The sequence below is a fragment of the Chaetodon trifascialis genome, chromosome 10 (genome assembly GCF_039877785.1).
Source record: "Chaetodon trifascialis isolate fChaTrf1 chromosome 10, fChaTrf1.hap1, whole genome shotgun sequence".
NCBI classification, from domain to species: domain Eukaryota; kingdom Metazoa; phylum Chordata; class Actinopteri; order Chaetodontiformes; family Chaetodontidae; genus Chaetodon; species Chaetodon trifascialis.
In genome coordinates, this window is record NC_092065.1 from 18,183,059 (window position 1) to 18,208,560 (window position 25,502).

At 42.9% G+C, this 25,502-nt stretch overlaps 2 protein-coding genes across 3 annotated transcripts; both read right to left on the reverse strand.

The window, feature by feature from the left end:
• Positions 1-1,370: 1,370 nt before the first annotated feature.
• igf2b (insulin-like growth factor 2b) lies at positions 1,371-7,399 on the reverse strand. 2 transcript variants are annotated; one of them, XM_070971534.1, is made up of 4 exons: positions 7,202-7,399; positions 6,121-6,271; positions 4,411-4,592; positions 1,371-2,894 (listed from the first exon to the last, which is right to left on the reverse strand). In XM_070971534.1, the coding sequence occupies exons 1-4, from the start codon at positions 7,274-7,276 to the stop codon at positions 2,655-2,657; spliced, it is 648 nt and encodes a 215-aa protein (XP_070827635.1). In that variant the 5' UTR covers positions 7,277-7,399; the 3' UTR covers positions 1,371-2,654. The 2 variants fall into 2 exon arrangements, with proteins under 2 accessions (XP_070827635.1, XP_070827636.1); XM_070971535.1 differs by having other exon boundaries at positions 1,377-2,894; positions 4,411-4,588; positions 6,117-6,271; positions 7,202-7,388.
• Positions 7,400-9,032: 1,633 nt separating this feature from the next.
• Positions 9,033-20,959, reverse strand: th (tyrosine hydroxylase). Its single transcript, XM_070971533.1, has 13 exons — positions 20,767-20,959; positions 20,228-20,431; positions 19,188-19,362; positions 18,986-19,074; positions 18,787-18,854; positions 18,639-18,689; positions 12,598-12,743; positions 12,337-12,472; positions 11,575-11,644; positions 11,421-11,477; positions 10,778-10,873; positions 10,515-10,648; positions 9,033-9,856 (listed from the first exon to the last, which is right to left on the reverse strand). Exons 1-13 carry the CDS (start codon positions 20,848-20,850, stop codon positions 9,697-9,699), a joined length of 1,470 nt encoding a protein of 489 aa, XP_070827634.1. The 5' UTR covers positions 20,851-20,959; the 3' UTR covers positions 9,033-9,696.
• Between the last annotated feature and the right edge of the window lie 4,543 nt (positions 20,960-25,502).

The following is a 25,502-nucleotide window of genomic DNA, read 5'->3' on the forward strand; positions in this document are numbered from 1 at the left end:
TTTGTTTTGTTTCCTGAGTGCTTCAGAAATGTTTCAGCGTGATAGCCCTTCATCAAATGCATAATGGATGGATGATTGGAAGATTGTTGAGTGGGGGGGTGAATGGCAGGCTAACTCCGCCCCCTCCCCCCTCGCCATGCAAATACAGATACATACTGTTGATGCATAAGATCACGGGCATTGTCTTCTACAGAGAAAAAAGGACAGACGGAAAGACAGACCAACAGATAGATAGATAGATGAGAACAGTGAGGTGATTTGACGATATGCTCTCTGCTTGATAGACAGTGACCTTGAAGTGACCTTTGATGGTTACTAGCATCATAGCAACATCATTACCTTCAATTAAGGCATTGACACAATGACTTGTGTAGGTCACATGTACACTAAACCCTAAATCTACAACTGACCGGACATGTGCGGCCTCGTGACCCAGACCAACACGCGACAGTGGCACTGGCACATAAGCAAGATGCTCCTTAGAAGACCATAGGACACCATGCACAATTACAAAGACATGATTTAATGAAGGACTGATCATTCCCCTGCCATCAATACTAAAGTGGCTTCAAAACATAGTGGGTTTGAGTACAATCAATGTTGAACAGTTATTTTTCCAATAATAAAGTCACTCATTGACGCTTTCCTTTTCACAGATAACCCTGACAGGCTTCTGGAAATCCATGCAGACCAGCAAATTCAGAGTATGTGCCTATTTCTGTGACATAACATGCCTAAGCAATCCAGGCTATGCTGCTGTTAAAATATTAAAGTAACTATGGCAAACGAAAAAGGAAAAAAAAAAAAGACATTATTTTTGGTACAAAGCATCTACAAAAAAGCCTTACAACTCCAATTGGAAAACAGAGATCATACAAAATAAAACCGTCAGTTGAGCATCAGTGCTACGTATATTATTTGGACCAATTTTTCAAATATATTTTATAACAAAATAAATAATGCCTTTATACAGTGCCCTTATTTGTATTTCAACAAACAAACAAAAAAGCTTGGCGGCTCATTACGCAAGATACAGCTCAGACTAAAGGAAAATAACACAACGTCCCTGGAAACTAATTATATATCTATATTTATATTTATATTTATATATATATATATAGATGTATATATATATATTCAAGTATTTGTTTTCAGGCAAAAGCATGTGAATACTACTGATATACAATAAAAATAAAATGTTAGTTGACATTATTGCTGTTTTTTTCCCTTTGAATTGAAATTTTGTGCCTTTCTTTAGAACTGTAAAATAACATCATAACAATAACCATGGAAACAAACAAAAAAAAGGCCTAACTTGGAAAAACAGGAATGTCACGGTACCAGAAACTGACGGGGTTTTCCTTTTTTTTCATTGAAACATTGATATGAAAAGAAAACAGAAAAAAAGACAAAATAAAATATAATCATCGTTATCCCACTTGCTCTTTGTCCATGCCATGTTACTTCCTGTCAGAGCAGTCTGCAAAGCCATGGCAAACAGGAAGTACTGTCCCAGAACTGTAGTACTGTCCAATCCAGGCGGTCCACAGTGTCCCATATGTGTCCCCACACTGCTCCCTGTGTCTGGCAGCCTCAGAGGGAAAGGAGGAACAGGGACTGGGTCTCAGGTCCCCCTTGCCGCTTACGCCAGCAAGCTAGTGATGAGCAGCCTAGATGAGCCTCGATGCCAGCACAGCCCATATCTTCTCTCAGTGACACATCCCCCTTGACATTGCCACTGCCAGGAGCTCCCCCATATCCTTTATTTTCCTTTTTTTTAAAAAGTCACACTTTCCTTAAAACGGAAAGTTTTAATATTCATTCAAAGAAAAAAAACGTGCTTTTCAACCTCTTCTTTGAGTCCATTCCCAAAGCTAGCACCATGTCATTTTTTTAAGCTACACGTTCATTGTTCATAAAAAAATAGTGCCATTTTTTTCTTTACTTTGACGTAATCCGTGGCAATGTGCAATTTTGCAGACTCTTTTCTGCTTTTTGTTTGTGATCAAAAGGTGCTGGAACAGGAATCTAATTTTACAAAATAATTCCTTACAGTGTGGAAGTCCCTTTATAGGTAGAGGTGCAAACTAATAAGAAAAAGAACTAACACAGATTTTCTTTTTGCCTCAGGAAAAATTATGTGGAATGGATTCTTTCATGCAAGCTGCTCTTCACTTTCAGTCGTCTTCCACAAGGACAAAAAAAAAAAAAAAAACATTCCGCTGGGTGTCCTCTTGACACTTGCAAACCACAGATCTCTTTCATCTTCTTTTCTCCTTTGCCGTTTCTCTTTTGCTTAAGGATCCACCTGAATTGCATTCAGCCGAATTGTTAACTTTTTGTTCATCATTTGTATTTGTGCCTTTTGTGTCAGTGACTGAAAGAGAGAGGGAGCGAAAGAGTTCAGACAGGAAGAATGTGAAGGCATGTTTGTGTGCCGGAGGAGGGCGGGTGGGGTTGAGAGGGGCGTTAGAAAAGGGCCAGGGGGGTCAAGAAGTAGTGGATGAGAGCAGGGGGAGGGATTGGTGGGCTCGGACAGGGCAGGGGAGGTCAAAGAGGACTGCCACAGAAATGACGTCAGAGACAAAGCTATAATCCCCTAGTCTTTTTTTCTCCCTCCAAACTCTTGTCTGTGCAAAGGGCTGGCAGTGGGCTCATTTGTGGTTGACATAGTTGTCCGTGGCAAGCAAGACGGGAGGCAGTTTGCTGGGCAGGCTGATCAGGGGCCTGTGGAAGATTGCCTGCTCCTGGGCTTTGATCTTCTCCGCCTGCCTTCGAAACTTTTTGGCCCTCAGGATGGCGGGGACACCCCTCCGGAGCCGCTGGGCCGCCTTCCTCTGCCACACCTCGTATTTGGAATACTTCACGGTCACATGCTGCTTCCTTGGGACTTCCTATTGTGGCGTGCAGGCGAAAATAGAGGAAAAGGGGAAAAGAGGGAGTCAGTTCATTAGAAGTGATAAGACACTGTACAAGTGCTTATTACAATGGAGGAAAGCCTTGTTTATTTTGTGAAAACATTCAGTCATTGTTGGGCCAGTCAAATGGAAATCAAATGTCATTCTTGAAGCGCCGAGCGCCATAACAGCCTTGCCTTGCCTCCGATTTGCCCTTGTTTTGGTTTCCTTGACTGAGAGGAGCTGTCAACAAGTGCTCAGTTCAGCCTTTTACAATACTGTCAAAGGGAAGGGCGGTCACTCGCCTCATATACATATGAGGGGCACGCCGTCGTTCACACAACGACAGGCTGAACTGACTAACCTCCAGAGACCGAATGAAACAATACACACGCATGTTGACTTTTCTAAACCTCTATTCTTCTGTGCACAGCAAACTCTTGCTCTAAACAGCAGTAGGTGTTGTGCTGAGCAACGGGGATTGAGACAAAGTGGGAGTGGTAGCAGCGGAGCTAGAATTTATGCGTGAGTAGCCAGTGCTCCATATGAATGGCTTGTTTTGGTCCTGCCACTTGAGGAGTGTTTATCCCCCTTCATTCACTCCAGGCCTGCTCAATAGCCTCAGAACAGCTGGCCCTCAGAGCAGGCTGTACCCATCAACTCTCTCTGCCCAGACAAACTAGGGACATGTCCCAACTAATTCCCCTGCAGCCTCTTTTTTTTTTGCATTTCACACAGAAGGTACATTATTTTCCTTCAGACATTTGCAGTATCTATTTAATTCCTTTGTTTACATCACTTGCCGCTGATACTGACAAGTCAACGCAGAAACACTATTAACATCTTTCCAGTCTTGTCTAAAGGAAGGTTGAAGGGATTTTAAGAGATCTGGAAAGCAGCCACAGCTCGGTCTTGTGACCGCAATGAAAAGAACTGCAACACTTTGACGGTTCTCTGCATGTTTGCAACATATTTCAGAGAAGCTCTGCTGGCCAGGTCAGGTGTTTTTGACCGCACGGATCAAAATGCATGCCAGTTTGGGAGAGCTTGCTGTTCCGTGACTAATAATCACACACTTAGAACACACTGTTTTGTTACGGACCAGCAGTCTCCACCATCTCACGACTTTCTCTCTCTCTCCCTCTCTCTCTCACACACACACACACACACACACACACACACACACACACACACACACACACACACACGCACACACACACACACACACACACAGACATTGTCTAAATCTCTGAGTACAACTTTTCCTGAATATTATGTGCTGTAGCTGTCTTGCTGTTTTCCACTATGGTCAGCACTTTGCATGAAAGGTAACTGCTTACCAATGACCATTTAACAAGATAAACCTGTCTTTGCATGGGTTTCAGTCTGTACTCTGTGTCAGGGACATAGGGGCAAGCCCCATAGGTGAATGGAGGTGCAGGAGATGGGAGGACAGATAAAGAATTAGCAGCGTTTCCCATACTGGTGTGTTGTTGTTGACGGTGAGACGTACCTGTTTTAGTGCGGGCATCACGGGTATGACCTGTAGAGAGGTGGCCGACACGTCCCTTTCAGACTTTGCGGGTTTGGCACAGTACTGCTCCAGCAGGTTGAGGTCACAGCTACGGAAACAACACTCCTCTACGATCCCACGATTCTGGGGGCGCCGGTTGTTTCCCCTGCTGGTTGGCCTACCTGAGGAGGAGCACAATGAGCGATGAAGAATGGCCGCGAGGAGAGTGAGGTTCGAGCCAGACAACACAATACTGGCATCAGTAATGAATCCATGTTGTTTGTACAGGATTACTTCAACAATCATAGCAGTCCAAGGAGCAAAGAGGATAAAAGGAAATCTATGACCAACTGCAACAAATCTTTCTGTTTGTAGAGGGTAATCTGATTAGGCCTATCTGGAAGTCCTTTAATGAGTGAATACACACGAAAACACCCTGTGCTGCAGACACCAAAAGAGAGTGATGGACACTGACAGCTAAGCTCTCAGACATACATACATAAAAAGGAAACTCTTATGTGACCTTGTCCTTTGTCAAGTCAGCAGAGATAAAGAGGATGAGGAGAGAGGAGAGAGGAGGGGCAGAGAGGTAGAGAAAACAGGAGAAAAGGGATCATTGCAGAGAGAGAGAGGGTGTGTGAGGGTCAAAACAAAGGTGACGTGAGAGAGAAAGGTACAGAAGAATAAGGTGGAGGGGTGGAGGGTTAGCATATTGCACAGGGGAACACTATCCGCAACCGATAAAGGCCTTGTTTGAAGTCTTGCGCCAACAGAGTGCTGCAGAAATCTCATGAGAGGTTTGATTGCAGGAAGAGGAACATGAGAGAGAAAGAGAGGGTGATCCAGGGGGGAGGAGAAGGCGAAGAGGAGGAGGGAGCACATCTATGCTGGCCTGAATTGGATAATGATTTTTCTGATTGGAAAGACGCTTCTGTGGCAAGCAGTACGCGAATGTCAAAGGTGAAAAGCAGTGAGTGGGACCATCACTAATATCTGATTGAGGAAAAATAAATAAAAACAACAGTTTGCTCTTCAGCCCAGGCTCCATATCTAACGAAGGTGAAGTTCTGTGTGTCGCAAACACTGCAGACTGTGCAAACAGAAGCTTATCCATTTGAGGATTAACAGCCACCACAACACATTCGCATAATGCTTTATAGCTATTTCCATCATCTCTGCAATGGAAGCAATGATCAGAATTGATGTTAATGATCCGTCCTCTTAACCTGACATCAAAAACACTCCCCACCCCACCCCCTTCCGACTCATCAGTGTGATCGCCTGGCCTGGGAACACTGGTGAGGTGACTGGTATGCCTCTTGGGGTGCTATTACTTTACTGGTAAACAAGCGGCCCATTGTGTCGGGCTGGGTCGTGTGTGCCTTCACAGCTCGCCGGCCTTTCATATGCAATGAGAGGTATGGGCTGTAGGCAGCATGCGCAAACTCAGCAGAGAAGCCTGGACGAGGTCCTGAGACACACAGCTGGCTATAATCTCTCTCTCTCTCTTTCTGTCTCTCATTCAGTGTGTGTGTGAGTGAGTGAGAAAGAAAAATACCAAACACGCATACCGCGCAGCCACAGAAAGAGCGATAGTCTCAGCTATCCAAACAGATGTGTGTGCGAATGAACAACAGAGAGACTCGACAGAGGGAAAAACGCGACATTTAGGCAGCCCATTGTGAAAACTTGTAAGGGTTGGGAACCTACTGAAATAGAAGCCTCTGTCTTCGCAGACAAACTGCAGCGCATCCACCAGCTCTCCCCCACACAGCGTCTCTGCCGAGGCTATTTCCACAACGTAGAACGTCAGGGCCAGTGCAAAGAGCAGCGCGCGACTGGACGAAGACATCCTCTTGACCTGCAGACAAAAACACACATTGCACAGTTAAGCATCTGGCGAGCAAATGCGCGCGCGCGCGCGCGCACACACACACACACACACACACACACACACACACACACACACACACACACACACACACACACACACACACATTTCAGAAGTGATGCCATTTTTTTAAAGCACTCTTTACGCATTCGCCTGCGCAAGATGTAACACTTCCAGCGTTAAGTGCAGTTTCTATGCACTGATGAGCTGACCTACTAACTCAGAAAAAGCCCATTGCGTGAGAGAAATGATGCCAAATGTGCACCCACTCCCCCACCGGACTGTTATCAGCCGCTGTCACCGTGTCGCACCTGAGAGAAGTGCTTATTCTGGAGGAAAAAGTAGACGGTATCTCTGGCTTTCGCGCTCTTACACAACTCTCTAGAAGTTGCAAGACCGGCTGCTCGATAGTTAACTATCTGAAAAGACAGACTCAGCATATATTTTCCCCTTGCTCACCCTGTGATGAGCTCACTGACCCTCAGACCTACCGCCCCCTATCTGCCGACAGAAAGACCAGCTGTTTGCTCCGAGTCCAGAGAACGGCGCACCATCCAGACGAGAGAAGAATAAAAATAAATAAATAAACAAACAAATAAATACCTCCCAACTCCTTATCTTCTACTCTGTCAGGTAACCTGTTGCACAATTGCTTCAAATCGCCAGCCGCTCTCCGTGTCATGTATGCATCTTGAACTTTCTCTGTTGCATGCAATTAAAAAAGATGTCCGATTGCTCATATTGCGCACACATAACCACACAAAAAAATGATGCGATCAGTGCATCTGCTCAGCCCGAAGCGGTTCTCTCACTTTAAAGCCAAAGAAAGCTCGCCAGAGGTCTTTCAATACCCGCACAGCTCAACCGGAGAGTGTACAACTATTTGCTCCCTCTGGTTACCTTCATTCTGCTGCTCTGCGTTCTCCGGCAGGTGTGGCAAAGTGAGTGGTGTCCGTGTCTTTGCTGGGTCTCCATGTCAGATGGCAGTAGTCAAAACGTTGGGGGTTATTTGGTTGGAAAGATTGCAGGTGAGTTAGTTTCCCAGTTGGTGCGGCTATAGAGATGATGTGTGAGAGGCTGTCCCAAAGACCAGGCGACAGGCAAAACTTCTCAGGGAGAAGAATTATATACCGAAACACGCCCCTTACACCCACACCCCACCCCCTCGCTCCTCCTCTTCACGGCTGGTAAAAAAAAAAAAAAAAAAGTCCAGAGACGTTTTATGGAAAAGTGCTTAAAGGGAGAAAAGGCAAAAGAGAAAGAGAGGGAGAGAGTGAGAGTCACAAAATATGGAACAATTCCATAGGCATTTTCCACGTTTACGCACTGTAACCTACAATCACAATGTTTACACACGGGACGCAGACTGAACAAGAACAGACGTAATTCCTCAGACTCCAAGAAAAATGTCAATGTCTCCGCCCTGCTGTAATTAAGATTACCATTCACAGTGCAAGAAGTGTGGCCACGGGCTTCGGCTTTCCTCCCACTCAGGTGTAGTGTAGTAGTAGTAGTAGTAGTCACTGGGGTCAAGCGTGCCAAGGAGAGGAGTGGAGGTTGATTGCTGTGGTGCTCCTGCCCTTAAGTGGGGTTGGTACAGGAGGGGGAGGAGGAGGAGGGGGAGGAGGAGGAGGAGGAGGAGGAGGAGGAGGATGCAGCCAGCCGCTGCTGCAGAAACATGAAGCGTCAAAGCCCGTGGTCAGTGCAAATGCTGCGTCATATGATGAAGAGGCAAGAGGAAGTTATGAAGAAAAGAATGGCATCTGGTTGCTTACAAACTAAGATTTAATACTGATCACAAAGCTAATCAATGCGTCCAGGCAGTGACTGTAGCCTCATCCAGATGTTGCAGACGCAGCCTCACAATAGACAAAAGAGGCTCAAGAATGTGATTTTACATATGAGTTAGCTCTTTTTTTCTTTATGAAACTGTATGAGGGTGCCCTTACGTAAGTGTTGTCTCTGCAGAAGTTAAGGCTCTGGACGTGTCTTCAGACTGGGACTGACACCTAGTGGTCCAGGTAGTGAACCTCCGTTTGTTTGTCTCGCAGCTCTCAGCAGGTTGGAGGAGCCAAGGACCTGATTAACAACCTCTTACCTGCCCACCAGCAGCTCTGTCCGGACAAACTCCCAAAAGTTTGTCCTTTCAAAATGAATCTACAATGTTTCATGGTCTTACAAATATTCAAGGACAGCACTTTTCCCAAGTGTCCCAAATAACATATACAAAGAGGAACCAGTTGTTGAAGGTGAGCTTATACCATTAATTTAGTTGTCTGTACTATTCATATAAGCAGTCACGCAACACCATTTTTAGTGCTAATAAATACTGTATTTGATTTACAAGGCTGTATTTCTAAAACTGTTTTCCATCTACTTCTCCAGGAGTACATTTTGACATCCAAACATCTATTAGCTTGTTTTTAACATCTCATAATGTTGCAGAATAGCCCATCGTGATTGAAGGCAGGAGGAGAGCATTAAGATGATTGATTCCTTAAGACTCAGTAATCTGCTGTGATTTTAAGATCAGGCAGGTAGGCCTGCTGGACTGCCCCCTCTTGTGGCCGACAGATGCAACTCTACTGCGCAGCTAAGCATCATTAAATGTTAGTCTGGTCGGACATGAGATGAATTGCTACACACACACACACACACACACACACACACACACACACACACACACACACACACGTATTTTTATCTGATATAAACACGACAGAAAAATGTTCATTTGCGATTCTTTATTATTTGACTAATTAACAGTACATCATGACATGGAAAGTTGTTTGTTTTTTTTAATTTATTATACATTTAGACTGTAAGACAAAAACTACATAAAATCAAACAAATCAGCAAATTTATACTCAGATACTGAATTCACATATCTGGAAAATAAGGCTTTTAACACAGCAGAGATTTTTTCTAAATAAAATAAATATGATTTAAATATACACTTTAATCTTCATTATACCATTATATTTCTTTTATTTTAAAATAATTATACATACCCATTTAGTTATCTTTTAATACATTCATTATCACAGTTCCCTTTGATTTTGGTTTGGATTTCGACATATTTCTCAAACAAAATATTTTTCTTTAAAATCATGAATGACTCAGTCAGTAAAACCTCATCATTTCACAAATGGATCCAAACCCAGCCAGATGTTAAACATCTTTGGAAACTTTGCCTGCACTGTGTATTGAGGTTTTAACTGGTTGCAACCTTTGTCGGCCAACCACCCGGCGTCACACAAGCAACGACTCAGCAGAAAGAGCATCATACTGGAGGTACAGCACATAAAGAAGAACACACTGGTCTTGTCACACATCGCAGAGCGTAGCAGGGGGAAAGCAAACAACAGCAGGGTGGTCACAGACTTGGGGCATCATCATGACAAAACACTCAGGGCATCTGTCAGCATCTTTAGCTCATCCTTCACCCCCTCCAGGCCTCCTTGGATCTTCAGCGGGTTGTCCAGCACCTCCACGCTGCTGGTGAATGGATCGAACCTCACCGAGAAAGGACGCTTGATATTGGCTACATACCGCCTGGTCAAAGATATCAAAAAACACGAAAAAAAAACAAACAACAAGGTCAGACCTAATGAAATTCAAAGGTGAGGTCGTCTTTCAGCTCTTCATGAATGCATGTGTTACAGCTACCCTGTTTCGTAAACCCAAATACTTCACTTGGCCAGAGGAAACTTCCCTTTAATTGACTAGTGAAAGTTCCCCCAGCTGTAGGTTGCCTTGTTGTTTATGCATACATACACTTAGCAGAGACTGGACTATCCTGCTTGTATCAGCCCCACTGTAAAGATAATCATAATGTACTCTATTTCATATTTACTACATTTTACAAACATTCCCATGCTGATATTTTCTCATCCAGTGTGGCAGAGATGTCATGTGCTGTATTATACTGGAGACCAGATACTGTCAAAACACTCACTAAAGCTACTTGTTTTGCAGGGCAACATTTGATCTGTCTGCCAAAAAAAACTCCAGCGTTTTGCCTTGGTAAGAAAGGCTACATTAGTAACAGCTGTCTTCTGGCTGCTATGGTTGACCTACAAAAGTTTGTGGCCTCAGGGGTTGACTGGCTGTTCTCTGACCTTGTCCTCACATAACCCCTCTCTGCTTTTGTTTATTTCTTCTTCTCTCTGTTTCTGGATGATCTGGTGCGTTTGCATGTTTGGTCCAGTACCTGAATTTCTCCTTGGCATCTGAAAAACTCTCAGAAATAAAGTAGACAGGCTGGTACGTCTGGTCTTGATAGGGCTGCAGTGCAGCGGCCTCTGGATCAAACTCCCTTGTCTCTGGTTCGTCAGACAGTGAGTGCTGCATTAAAGTTAAAAGAGAAAATAAGGGAGAATTAGCTGACAGCTCAGCTGGCTGTGATTGTTGCATTTAATTCAAGTAAAGTGTAAAACGTTAAGTAGAGGTCACCAAAAACATGCTGGTACACACCACAAGCTCTCCATAAGAGGAGAGAAGTCCAGCGCCGTAAGCCTTCACCTCACCATTCTGTTTACATAAGCCATACTCGATGGTGAACCAGTATAACTGACAGGAGAAACATAAAGAGAGTGGCTGAGAAAAAGAAGGTGGACAATCAATTCATTATTCATATGTCACATTTTAGATAAGGGACTGCTACAAAAATGATGAGGGAGCGAGGTGGGCTTAAAAAAGGGGGACGGTTGTGTATTTTTCTTTTGGCTGAAGGGAGGAATTTTTATATTGTTTCACCTTTTTCTGGAAAAACAAAATTTTGAATGGTTCAATCAAAATATGACGTCCCTCTTTAAAGGGCCCACCCCTTTTTCACAAACCAAGAAAAATAAAGAGAAGAATATTCATATGTTGTTATATTTTTTCAGAAAACGTGCAATTTTGGGCTACACAAAGATTATTGTCCATTTGCATATTATGCCTGAAATTGGCGTTGGGTGTGTTCTTATTTCTTTTTATGTCACAGTGAGAGTTCAAAGCAAATAGTGATGACCCTTTGGAGGGTCTTGCTCTTTAAGAAGTCAAACATAAGGTTCACCCCCATTCTAACACCTCAGTCATTTTTAGACATTCCCTAAGTAATGTTGGCATTACTTACTGTGGATAGTTTCTCAATATCTTCATCTGAAGCCCCAAGTGATGCCAGACCAATGTTCTGCAGCAAATAATCAGTAAATTGTTACTAAAACATAATAGCATAGCATGGGAAATAACAATCTGCAGATACTGTAGGTGCAAGCCTTTCATCTCACCTGTGAAAACTGGGCAAAAGTGCGGTTGGCCAGCATGGGGACGTGGCCCAACAGCTCATGGACACAGTCACTGAAGACAAAAACAAGGGAAGATTCAACTGGGACCATATTTGATCCAAATTTAAAAGCCCTGCGCAGATACATCTAACTAAACACAGACTTTGTGATCACAATTCAATCCGGTTGCATTACAAAACAATGGTTACTGAGTGAAAAACAATTCTGTGCCCAGTGTGAAACAAGAGAAGTGAAGACAGAATTTCATTTTCTTACAAGACTGCCCAAAAAATAGCTCAAGTTTGTCCCAAAAATCCAGACTTTATTTAGTCCCTGAGGAAGTGAGCTTATTTAAATTGAAAACTGGGAACTGGGACAAAAATGTAACCACTTCTATATGCTGTGGGATCGCTGTCTGAGTGAACTTTTCGTTAGTGCAACAAATGGATTGTCGTTTATTTTTCTAAATCAAAGAGTATTTCTCACTTGATCAACATTTCCGAACTGGTTCTTTCATCCTAATTTTCTTCATATGTTCATTGTATTTATTTTTTACTGTCACGTTGTTTGTGTGTAACATGTTTTTGATCAAAATCACACTCCGATATAGTTTCACAAAGCTGAGTCAGAATGAAAAAAAGACTGTGAAGGAGGGGAGACTGGTGGAGTTTCACTCATCATTCTGAGGATTCAATGGCAATGGTGGAAGTGTGTGGTAGGACTTGGTGTGAGGAGCAAAGCAAGAGGAGTCCAAGTGGTACTCACGGTTCTGGGGAGTGCATAGGAGAGGAGGCGTGTCGGATGTACTGGGTGCACTGGAACACCCGGAATGCCAAACTGGCCAGGAAATCTCTGGCTGAGAGCAGACCTGCCACTGGACGCAGCATGAAACCTGTGCGCTCTGTGTGAGTGCGGTTGTGTGTGTGTTCAGGAAATGGGATATAAAGAGACAGAGAGAGAATCAAGCCCTGGATTGACAGACAGTGTACTCACATAACATTTGCTCCATGGTGGATGTTTCTTTACCTTTGAGGAAGCGTGACACGTCCTCCAACTGGGGGATGTTGTCTGAACTGTATCCACAATGCCTTTCCAGCAGATGGAAGGCCTCAATGTATTCACTGCAGGCATGGGTGGCGTACAAGTCCCTCAGAGTTGAGTAGACTTCTCTCCTAATTAGAAATATAATAACATAATAATTCAGATATTGTTTTTCAATCATAATAAAAAAGTAAGTATCATCAAATTAAAATTTGGAGCTATTCATTTATATCTTGCACTACACTACATTTTGTATTCTGTTTAGTCTGTTTTATTAAACAAACATTTTGTTTTATGATGACATTCATGAAGAGCTCAAAGACAAACTCAGCTTTGTGTTCTTGGGTGATACTTTTTTGTTTTCTGACGTCTTCACATCTTTTAATTGTGCTGTGTGTTGAGGGTTGTGGTCTCTGTGGATTGGGCAATGTTCCAGTGCATCCTGCATGATGCTTGATCTACTTTGGATCCAGGGAGTTTAGAGGCTGGGTATTCCTCAAGCTGTTCCTGAGCAATTTTTGCAGTGCCTCCTTTGCACATAGTTACCATAATATCCATAAAGTAATAGCCACATGAAGGCCAGGACCCAAAGTTTCCCAGCAGAGAACTGCATTGTCACAAGATGGTCAATGTTTTTCACTTCATCTGTCAGTGGTTTTAATGTTTTAGCTGGTCACTGTAAATCTTTTCTTTTGGCTCAAACTGTCCAAGCGAAATCAATTATACAAGCGAAAATCCAATGACTTGTAAAGTTTTCCTGTCAAACCATTTGTTCCCTGATATATTTTGTGCTCAGGCAAGCTCAAGCTGCCACGTCTCTGATAGCGCCCTCCATCTGTAACTAATTCACCAAAATAAAGGGCACATTCAGCTGTCTGAAAAAGGAGACAGTACTGACTCAGTGGGTGGTGAATGGACTCAACAATCTTCTGAAACAGCATGAAGGTCAAAATGCATGTTTGAAAACCAAGTAGCAATTTGTATTCAGTGTAAATTCTGATTTCATGCTTCAGCATTCACATGCACACAGGGCTGTAGTGGGGGACAAATGCATGTAAACACTGTTTACATACCTTTAGAATGACAAAAATAGCATTTACTCACCCTTTTATGATGGTTTACTCACCTGACATAGCCTGATTTTTTTAAACTTTGAGACAAATTCCACTTACTGAACATTTACTGGCATTATATGACAGAACACAACCTCACCTTGCCCCCTCCTCTAAAGTCTTACCTGGCACCCTAAACCCCCCCCCCCCCCCCCCCCCCCCAACTCAAGTGCAATGACAGCCAGGAAACTGAAGGCAAGTTTGAGAGTTTTATTCTCTTGGCAAAAATAAAAACAGGGGTTGTATGATAATCAATTGGTGGAAGTTCCCGCTGGCAGAACCCTCAACTCTGCTATCCACAGTGACAAAAGAGAGCACTCTGGATAGTTCCCTTGCTGCTCCCAGCAGCAGAATCAGCACCCTGGAGAGCGCTGCGGCGCCTTGATGAATATCTTCTGACGATGCAGTGGCTCCAGCGGCGCTTGAATACTTGTATCAGTTGCTTGTCCAAAATGTCCCTCGAGGAAACCCAACTCCTATGGACCATAATCCTCTCTGTCCACAAGACATTGCACTCGTCCCCTCACGAAGTGAGACTCCAACTTGCATTGCACAGTAAAAGCTGGCCGCCCACCAACCAGGCGGGTTGGAGGAGGTGGTGGGAGGACTGGAGAAAACAGGCTTAAGCAGCGAAACATGAAACTTTCATGGATGATGCAAGGTGTAAATGAAAAGAAACAGAGTTTACGCTCCTCTCCGCCTCAAAAGGTCCAACCAATGGAGGCATACGTGTGGATGACGACTGGAAAGAACTGTGTGCATATTCAGATCACAGCAGTTGGAAGCTCCATGTGGAAACCAGATGACAGGCTCGTTAAGGCCCCCAGCAGTGAACAGAATGCTCTCTAGAACCCAGAGACAAGCTGCAGCCCCCTGTCAGACATATTATGCCTGGGAAGTCCATGTAAACAAAACACATGTTCCAAACTAATGAGGCCATCTTCGTGGCAAATGGTAATTTGGACAGTGCAATGAAACAGCTTTAGAAAATCTGTCCACTATGACACACTATTTCACCTCTTTTGAGTGGGCAAGACCAGTGATAGAGCCCATGTGGAAAAGTGCAACCACTGGCATAACTCCATAAAGAGAGGATGGACAAGTACAAGTTTAGCAAGGCGGTGAAAGAGGCTAAACGACTGTACTCTGAGAAGCTCCAACACCAGTTCTCAGCTAAGAACTCAGCGTCTGTGTGGAAAGGGCTCAGACAGATCACCAACTACAAACCTAAAGCCCCCCACTCCATCAACAACCGATGCCTAGCCAACGACCTGAATGACTTCTACTGCCGCTTCGAAAGACAAAGGGATAGTCCAGCGACCATCCCCCACGACACCTCCAAACAGCTCCAGCTACAGTCACCTCCACCAATGCCCACCTTAAAGGCACCCCCCACACACACACCTCAGTGACGACTCTTTCCATCCATGAGAGAGACGTCAACAAACTCTTCAGGAGACAGAACCCCCGGAAAGCAGCTGGACCGGATTCTGTCTCCCCATCCTAATTGAAGCACTGTGCTGGAATTATAAGGGGATTATGGTGAGTGAAACAGGAGAGATCCAAAATTAAGGGGAAAACTTGGAGATTCAATGAGGTGAAAAGGAATTATCTCTTGATGTTTTCCCTCAAAAACTAATTAAAGTGATAGGGTACAAAGATCAACATCACCAGAACCCAGGGGACAGTCATCTAAGGTGGTGTATAACCTGGGAGATGAGGGAAGACATCAGAGAAACTTGATCGATCAGAATCCCTCTACCTATGATAAATCTCTTCTTTTGCATGTCTTGGGCACATGGAGGTGTAGCAAAGCTCCACTTTATAAGCAGCATCCCTTCTACATGCATCTCTGCTTCTCCTGTAAGATGAGCTGCCTTTCCTCCAGTATGTATGGACAAGGAGCTTGAGAGGCCACATGGGGAGCACTGGTTGCCTGAACGGGAAAAATAGCGACACTGGCTGAGCCGGATCTGGCCGCTTGAATGCACACTCCCTTCGGCACTCTTGGAGAAGGTTGTCTATGTAGGTGGCAAGCTTGATTAATTTGTTCAAATCATCCTGTTGCTCTCAAGAAGGCAACTTGTCTTTGATGTTCTCCAATACCCCTTGATAAACAGAAGTTGCAGGACCTCCTAGTTCCTGCCAATCTCTACTGCTAAAAGTATGGAACTCTATGGCCACTGTCCCTTGTTTCTGATTCAAGGCATGGAGGCGTTTACCAGGCTCTTGTGCAAGACTGGATGATCCACAATCCTGCATAGTTTGCTAAAAAAAATGTGGCAAAGGCTTCACACTTAAGAAGCAATTCCACACTGCAGTAACTCATGTCAAAGCACGTGGTGAGCAGGGAGATAATGATGTGGATCTGGATGGACGGGCCTTGAAGTCCTTAACTTCCTGGTATATTTATCCAAAATTGCCATACTAATCTCAGTCCTGCTTGATATCTTAAGCTAGGTCAGCGGTGCAGATGCAGAAGAGGCAGACCCTGGAGGTGTCCGCTCCACCCCGAGCTACTGGAGGTCAGCGCAGCCAGCTGTTAGGTGCTAGCGGTAACTCAGTCTTGAAGCTTTCCCTTAAGAGAGAGCGTCATTACCATCCAGGTTAAGCAAAAATGGGAAGCGGAGTCTGGCCTGGAGATATCTGACGACGACTGGAAGGCCATCTGGGCGGGTCAAGCTAAAACCACTAACTCCAGAGCCTGGCGAGAATTTTGCAGGAAGAATACAATAAAATTTTTTGTCACCCCGAAATTGAAATCAAGACAACAGGGTTCCCAGGGACAGGGTAATTGCTGGAGACAATGTGGTCAGGCAATGGCCGACCATTTTCATATATTCTGGAGTTGTCCTCTTATCCAACCATATTGGCAAGATGTTGCAGGCGAAATTCAATCAATCTTTACTTTAAAAGTTGACTTTTCTTTTATTGTGCTGTACCTGGGTAAAAACCCGGTTGGACTTATGCCTCGGGACACTTACATGTATAAAGTACTTTTGGCTGCAAGCAAAAAGGCCATTACACGGAAGTGGCTGCAGCCAAACCCACCATCAAGGAACGACTGGATCGCTATCGTCAATGAAATACAAAGCATGGAAAAATTGACTTTCTCTCTAAGACTTAAAGCTGACCAATTTACCAAGTACTGGGAAAAATGGACTTCTTACTCCGTAACGTGTAACTCACTGGTTATGTGAAAGATAGCCTTATGTTGCCTTAATGTGGAAACCCATGCCAACCTTATCAACCTGTCTGTTCTATATGGTGTTATTCTGTGTTACTACTTTGTTTGTTCATTGCACCCTGAAAAAAGAATTGAAAACTCAATAAAAAGAAAGTTTAAAAAAAAGAGAGAGAGAGAGAGAGCGTCATTATATCATGACATCAACTTTCTAATGCTCTGCTTGGTGCCAGACTTTGGTGCCAGTTTTACTGAAGCCTATGGGAGATGCATGAAGAAGCACACTAAAACCCATCATATCTACATTGTATGACCTTTGATGAAGAAATGCCTCTACCACATCAAAGAACACATTTCAGAGACTAGTGACTGATTTTTCCAAATGTGCACATTTGTTCATTTGCTGTTGATCTTCAAATAGTATCTTAAGTTCATCATAGGCATATTCCACAGTGCTCATTATGAGTCAAATTAATATATTAATTAATATATTAATCTCAAAAAATGAACTGAAAAAGGAAGTATTAGCAACACTCAGTGACATTGCTAGGGTCTCTTGGGGCTCCAAGCAAGAAATCCCTGGGACCCCCAGCCCACCCGTGCATGCCGCAAAAATTTGGTTTTTGCACACATAAATGCACAGTTTCCGGGACATTTGAGATGAATACTGAAAAAATAGATTAGTGGTTCTCAAAATGAGGTCCAGGTACCAACAGAAGTCCCTGAAAGCCCAGGCCTATCAATAATCATTGTTGTAAATAAGTGGCTGGGCCCCCCTAGTGGCCAGGGGCTCCAAGCAACTGCCTGGCTTGCCTGTCCCCTGCCCTGCCCCTGGCAACACTGACAACACTTGAATAGTCGTCTCAGCTGTGAGAGTTAACGTTAGGTCCTTTGTGAAAAATGACTTGTGGTTTGTGAGTTCCAGGTGAACGAGTGAAAGCAACAGTTCTAGGTGTGCAGCCATGTGAGTGACTGCAGTCAAGAAAGCTGCGGTCTGGATTTTGATGCACACTTATTCATGCTGTGACAGATGCTTGGAATGACCTAAAAGGACGCAGAAAGACTTAAGCAATTTCTCAATACCAAGTACGCCAAATTCGGACTTACGAACTTGGCAGTTCGGATTTAGCAAGTTCGACTTGAGAGTACAGTCTCTCCAGGACGGGAGAACGCAGGACCATCACTCTGCATTTGGGACGGCAGCGTACTTGATGACGTTAGCAGGACGACACATCTCTGAAAACTTTGGAGCAAATTTTAAACTACGCGCTATCGTGATGAATCGACCACAGATTTTAAGTTTTAACATCCACTTTCTCACATAAAATAATCTTAAAACCACATTCCGTACTACATGGACAGACAACTGTGGACAGATGCAATTGTTTTGACAGTGGACATTTGAAATCACATCATTGAAGTACTGATACTACTTATTTAGTTATAATGTATTGTATGCCACATCTGTACACCAAAGACATACCCACAACAACAATATCAACTAATACTACTACTACTACTACTACTAGTAGTAGTAGTAGTAATACAACATAGGGGTTTTTAGAGGGATATAAGATTTGTTTTCAGTGGCTCTGGTCTCTCATCTCATCTTGTATATGGATGACTGAATTTTGTAGTTTATCCACTTTTTTATAATGAAATTAGACATTTCTTTTAGCACTGCAGCAGCCCGGCATGCACATATATTACCAGTATTTTAAAACTCTTACCATGTGCCAATCTCCTCCTCTGTGTATTCCACTTTGGGAATCGACTCCCCACTGAGGACAAACATATGTACAGATGTATCAGGAATAATCCAGTATTAGGCTTTTTTATGGATGTCTGTGCAGTATTCAGACAAAGATTGTATCTCACTGTCTGTATCTGAAGGCGATGTCTCCAATCATTTTCCTCCTCTCTCTGTAAGCAGGGTCTGTGAAGCCCTATTCAAAATCAAATATATCAGACACTGATCACATTCCCTGTATTATGACATACTAGTCCAACAACATAACCAGCCTTGTAATGAGGACTGTCTCTTGTCATACATAGTACTGGAAAAGTCATTACTTACAGGATGATCTTGATCCAAGTCTGGATCAAATTTTGTAACCAGATGATGACATCTGTCCAAATCTGCTATTTTCTTTGGGAACCAGTGAACTAGCAGAGAAAAAGGGAAACAAAAGGCAAAATTCAGTTAAGTTTGTGAGTACATCTGCAAAATATTCATTATGATTCAAATGTATTCTATGAAAGCAGCAAAAGGGTTATACATTTGACTTCTTTGGTGGTTTTAACATCCTCTGCATTCCTCTTGATGGAGCTGATAAGAGTACTGACATCTGAGAGGTGCACCTCACAGCGAACAAAGTACTCCAGGCCCTCCAGGCTGTCTCTGACCTTCCGGCATGGACGGGTCTCCAAATGGTGAATCTTAGCTTCAAATGTCTGGAAAACAGTAAGCACATTGAAATGTAACTGCTACAGCAGCGTGACAAAGGTGGGGTGCAATTATGCAGCATGGTATTTGATATGAAGGGTTGTATTCTGGATGAAGTTCACACAAGCATGAAATGTGTTTCTTGGACTGAAAAGAGGATGGAGCTTAGTCTAATATGGTTTATAGCCACACGACAAGGGGGAAAAAATGCATATGATAGCAAGCTAAACACTCTTTTCTTCTCTAAAATCATTCATTGTGGTTGGACCCTGAGATGCACTTCATCTGTGAATAAATGATGTATGGGATGTAACATGTTTATCTTCCAAAATCTTTTTGTTACCATTTTCTAATAAGGCACCCGTTTTTATGGGGCTGTAATTTGTATCTAAAAAGTTTATAATTGGTTAATAAATATTTTACTAAAGCTTTTCAGATCACTTATAAGTTGTTGATAGGAACATCTTTTTGGCTGTGAGAAATGCCTTTGACTACTAAAAGCACTGCAGATGATCTGAACCAAAATCCACTTAACTTATTAACATTTTTAACTGCAGACTCGGTTTAGCAGAGAGTAAGAAACCAATGAGCGTTTCAATAAATGAATATACATCTATAACAGCATTTTTTTCCAAGTAGATAGAAAAAACATCAGGTGGAATTTCTCACAACCTACCAAAAATGAGGTCTTATTATTCATTTACAACTGTTCTATAAGCCACCAATGGTATATTAACCATTAATTAAGCCACGAGTAAGAGCTTGTAAACTCTTTAGGGTTACTATCCGAGAATGATACTCCCGCTCCCTCTTTTCTTTTGCTGCCCAAATTTTGCTCCGAAATACACTGATTTATAGATGATTGTTACTTACCTCAAAAACTTTGAGTGTCCGCGACAGTACTGGTGTCTTGGAGCTTCGTAGCGTGAAGAAGATGTTGAGCAGCGCCTTTCCGTCGTCCTCCTCAAACACTATCTGCTCACTGGCCTCCGCAGCCTCTGCCGCTGCTGCGGCGGCTTCTCGCTCCTTGCGCGCATCCTCGATCAAGCTTTGACGCCTACCGACGAATCTTGGAGACTGTTTCAAAAGAGCAATGAAAGTGTTGCGAACTGAAGATGTTTTGATTTAAACCACGGTCACAGCACAGACACGACAGACGGAGCAAAGTAACTGCTGGGGATTTCTTATATTTTGGGTATCTGTTTGGGTATTTTATGTTCTCGTGCGCATCAGCCATCGCCGCTGCGTTATGGTCACCCCGCCAAGACCTCTGCGCGCAATCCCACCGTTTTAAGCGGCACTTAGAATACATCTTACACGTATAACTGGGAGCCCAATTTGTGAATGTCAATTATCTTAAATAAAAAAAGATAAAATAAATAGATAAATAAAAAAGCTTTATGTAAACTTACCGTGATGGAGTCAGACCTCTCCAACTCGGATGCTGCCCTGCGGATGCTCTTTGTGGAGGACGTGGAGCTGCTTGAATGAGGCATCTTTAGACGTAGAAGTCTCCTGTATTGTCTTTGCGTGTCAAAGTGTGACTGAAGTGACAGCGTAGTTGAGGTGCTCTTCAGACCTCTGCGGCTGTGCTGTGCGCCCAGAGCTTTTCTCTTTTTTACGAACAGGTTCCTTCTTTTATGGGGTCATTTGTATGCAGTTTCTGACGTCAAACACGCTAATCCCGTTCCAATCAATCAATCCACAGAATCTATCTGACACAGCTCATCTTGGAGCCGTCTACATACAGTATATGTGACCTTTTGTGAAGGCACACATTTAGGGATTTAAGTTGAAACAGCGAGGATTTTCCAAATGTTTGGCACATTTTCAGTGCTCTTCAAAACATGCAACAATTTCACATCGATTTCAAGGTGTTAGTTATGATTCAATCATTTTATTTTTAATTGAAAAGTAAGGGTGCTTGATACTATTGAGCATCTGTCTATAACAATAAAACAATGCAACATTGTTTATTAATTTTCTTTTTCATCTTTATTTGATTAACTTACAGAAATAAGGGGAAGTTGTGTGGTTGCAGCCACCAGCAGCTATCTTTAAACACAATAATCAAAGCTTTGACCTCAGGGCTTTACATAAAGGTTAGGCCAGAGAAAAGTCAACTGTGGAAAATTAAGTCACTTTATCAGCTCAATCGAATCTCCGCAGCTCTTCACAAGTTTGATTTGATTGTGAACCCCCCCACACACACACACCCACACCCCCCAACACACACACACACACACACACACACACACACACACAAGAGAGAGAGAGAACAGAGAGAACAACACGTTGTTTTCCTGCCTTGGCCATTCTGTCCATTTCTTACCTAAGCAACAACCACATCAAGTGAATTTGTACCGCTTTTGGCTGACTAGTTTGGTGCTTAACATTATTGTGAAGTGATGTACGGTGCCCACAGGTGAGCAGAGGTAAAAGGATTATCTGTGGACCTCTGGCCACATGCTGCCACAGCAGTAACCAGGGCCCCAGCATGACTCTTCCCCCAAACCTGAACACACAGGCTGAAAATGCTAAAGAGCACTGATGTCGCCCCAGGCACAGACAGTGGCAGTTCCGTCCTTTATTGGCGGGCGATAAAATAAGCATGAAGACAGAAAGATAAAACAAACAGACAATACCACCTTTATATCTTGTTTAAGCCTATTTTCTGCATGGAAACAGAGAAACTGGTATAGCTTTAGAAGTGAAGCTTTGCTCTGTTTTTTCCTTTGTCTTGACCTTTTTTTTTAAAGTGGTATGACATAAAACTGAGCAACAGGCCGAAGCCTGACATTTATAGAGAGATAGGAACAATTATCAGTGTTATGGTTAGTTCCATTCATGTCTTTCAAATTTATCATTTTTTAAAGCAATCAAAAATCTTACAAATGAGCCCTCTGGTTGATGTAGATGATAAGAAAGTTTCAGATTACTTGCTGTCACAATAATTGACAAATTATTGAGGTTCCCCCAAGAAAGACATGCTTAAATAGCCAGGAAGCATTTGCCATTTAAAAGACATCTGTGACTAAATGATAACATCCATTTGCAACAAAACTAAGTATCTTTCCTGAGTCCAGGAAATGAAAGAATACACAAAAATAACTGTATTCCAAACCACAAGAGGCTTAATGATGGTACAGCAGCACAGGTTTATTGAAGTTCAACCAGATTTTGTGTGCCTGAGGAAGAGCAGCAAAGCTACAGGCTGAATCAGGACCGAGATAAACTGATACCGCTCCTTCTCCTCCCTCCAAATGTCTGCTCTCCTGTGTCAGCCCACTTTATCGAGACCATAGCCTATTACTGGTCATTGAAATCACTCACAGAGAAAGCTTCCCTGATCTTGCCTGCCTTTCTCTTGTATTGCTACCAGTGCCGAAGAAAACAAAGATCAGGTGTACCGTATGCAGTATTTCCAATCCTTAATGGTAAAAGCTGTGGTGGAAGAAGTACTCGGATCTTTTACGTCCGTAAAAGAATCAGTGCAACAGTGAAGACATACTGCATTACAAGTAAAAGTATTGCACTCAAATTCCTTCTTAAGTAAAAGTACCCCAGTATTATCAGCAAAATGTAAGTAATATATCAAAAATTAAAAGCACCCTTACTATCCTTTTTCTCAATTCATGGACAGCTGAAACACGACAAGAAGCCACAACTAAGCTCTTCCTGTGAGGGGTCACAAACTGGAAAAGTTTCATTTTTAGCAATGTGTTGTAAAAATATGTTTTAATCTAAAATATTCAATGAAAAATAATTAGTAATTCATTATTAGGAGTAAGTAGTCTAGTGTTACGGATAAATACAAGTTGATAAAACTTCCAGTATAAAGCTTGATTTTCCACCTCTCACATACAGACTTCATGGAAGGAAAAGCTTGAAATGCAAACTTTGTAGCGGGCCTGCAGAAAATCCATGCGGAAAATTGTGAATGTGAATTACCGTCACAAATGATCGGATTTCAAGGTCTAGCAGATCGTGACATACACCCTCTCCTACTCGACTTGGCTGCAGAGGGGTTGCGTGGTCCTTCCTGGCTCTACGTGATGAGGCTCACTCACTATCGTCACTGGGTCGACCCCCATCATTGCTCATACCAGGTATCGAGGCTACCTTTTGTTAGAAATGTTGCGCTTGAAGAGGCAATATCTCTATGCCACCCATCCCTCTGTGTTTATCCAATTCCACCTTCTTTTCTGGAAGTGTTGGACGTGTCCATGAATGACATCAGAATGATAATTATTACAATTATGTATTGATTCAGCGGCAGCATTGTGGCATTGTGAGTGTCAGCTTTTCCCTGCATAATTGTGGGACTTCAGACGGGCTAATTGCAGCTAACGCGACCAGCTGGGCTATTATTCATCATCCTCCACATTTCTTTCCTCTCTCTCGCTGCTGAACAATGCTGGTCACCTTTGTGGGGGTCATTAGACTCATCCTGTTGATGAGGAGAAGAGGAAACAAAATAAAAGTCCTATTAATTGCAGTAGTGTTGGGTAAACAGTCTCAAAATGAGCATATCAGGTTTTAGTGTAAGGTGTATGTGTATTATACGACTTGTGTGTATGTCTGTTACATATGCATTAAAATGTATTATGGCTTTTCTGTCTGTGCATTGTCTACTCCACACAAAAACCTGCACTCAACTGTCACAAGAGGTTTGTTTTGATGATATTTGATAGCGAAACTTTCATGGAGAAATGAAATTTGGAGGCGAAGAAAAGGGAACTCATGGCAAGCCACAAAACATATTTTGTGGCTTGTCATTTTTAGACTTAAAGGTTATTCACCAAAGCAGTTAATGTGTATCCACGAGTTCTGACAAACATGTTGAAGTCATTCCTATTCCATGGAACTCATGCTAAGCCAATTTTAAGGACATTATGACACTTGCAATGTTTATATGCATGTTTACTTGCAAGCAGTCTTTGCTGCATCTCATGGCACATTGCCACCACCTGTTGATCAGTGGACTCATGTGAAACTGGCAGGAATCTGTTGTGCACGGCTGGCACATGCCCAAAGCTGCAGAAAACTCCAAACAGAACCTTTAAATGCTGTACTATAGTAAATAAAGAGTACAAAGACAATTTTGTGTATTTGAAAATTCAGTGAAGATTTAAAAACGGTAAAGGGTTGATATACAGCATAAGTTGAATATTTCAGGGATCTTTGTCCCACATGAGTCCGTCTCTCTCCTTTTTCTTTTTATCAGAGCATCTGAGCTTCTGTGGCTGGTGATGACTGTGATTTTTCTTGTTTTTTGCATGTGTCAAAATACAGCTGCCAAGTGGAATGACTAATCACACAGAGTGCTCCTCCATTGCCTCTGTCTACATGTGTAATTTGACAGCGGCGGCATAAAGTGTTCCCAGGGTGGGCGAGTTGTTGAGGGACTGATGCTCAATGGTCCATATAGACTGCCGTCATCATGCCGGTGCCATGGCGGCCGATAACTACAGCTGTGGTCGTGACATGACCGCACACATTACCAACATTACTGACCCCATTACTGTGACCCCAACACAGTTCAGACTGTCACCACCAGGACCCAAAGTAGAGTATTCCCATTCAGACTTAAATCAATCTGGTTTTCATTCGTCTAGGCTCGTGTGTGTGTGCCTGTGTTTGTGTGTGTATCCGCACACGCAGAGATACAAACATTCACACAATGTGCAAATGCAATTTAATGCGATCCCATTTTGACTGAAGTCGATTAAAGGTTTCTAAATCGAGGATACTCGCTAAATTGATCCTGTAACCCTGATTGCTGCCATGTGTGGCACAATGGCCCATCTAGAAAAAAAGACTCAAATTGGAAATTGGAAATGGATGGTGAGCTTAAAATTTCCCACCAGCTCATTACAAGCACAGCTAAAGGGAAGTAGTGGATTTAACTTTTAAGACGATTCATTGATGCTTCCCTATATTATCAGAGCTTTGGGCTCTCGTGCTCTTTGTTTCTCGAGCAGCCTGTGCTTTCCTAAATGTCATATCTGATAAGTCTGATTGTGGTCCGGATGCATCCACATGTCTAATGTGTGTGTCATGTCGGATATACCCAGCAGGATAAAAATACACACTGGGATTTATAAGCCATTCAACAATGATTTCCGTCAATCACTATAAGTGGTCT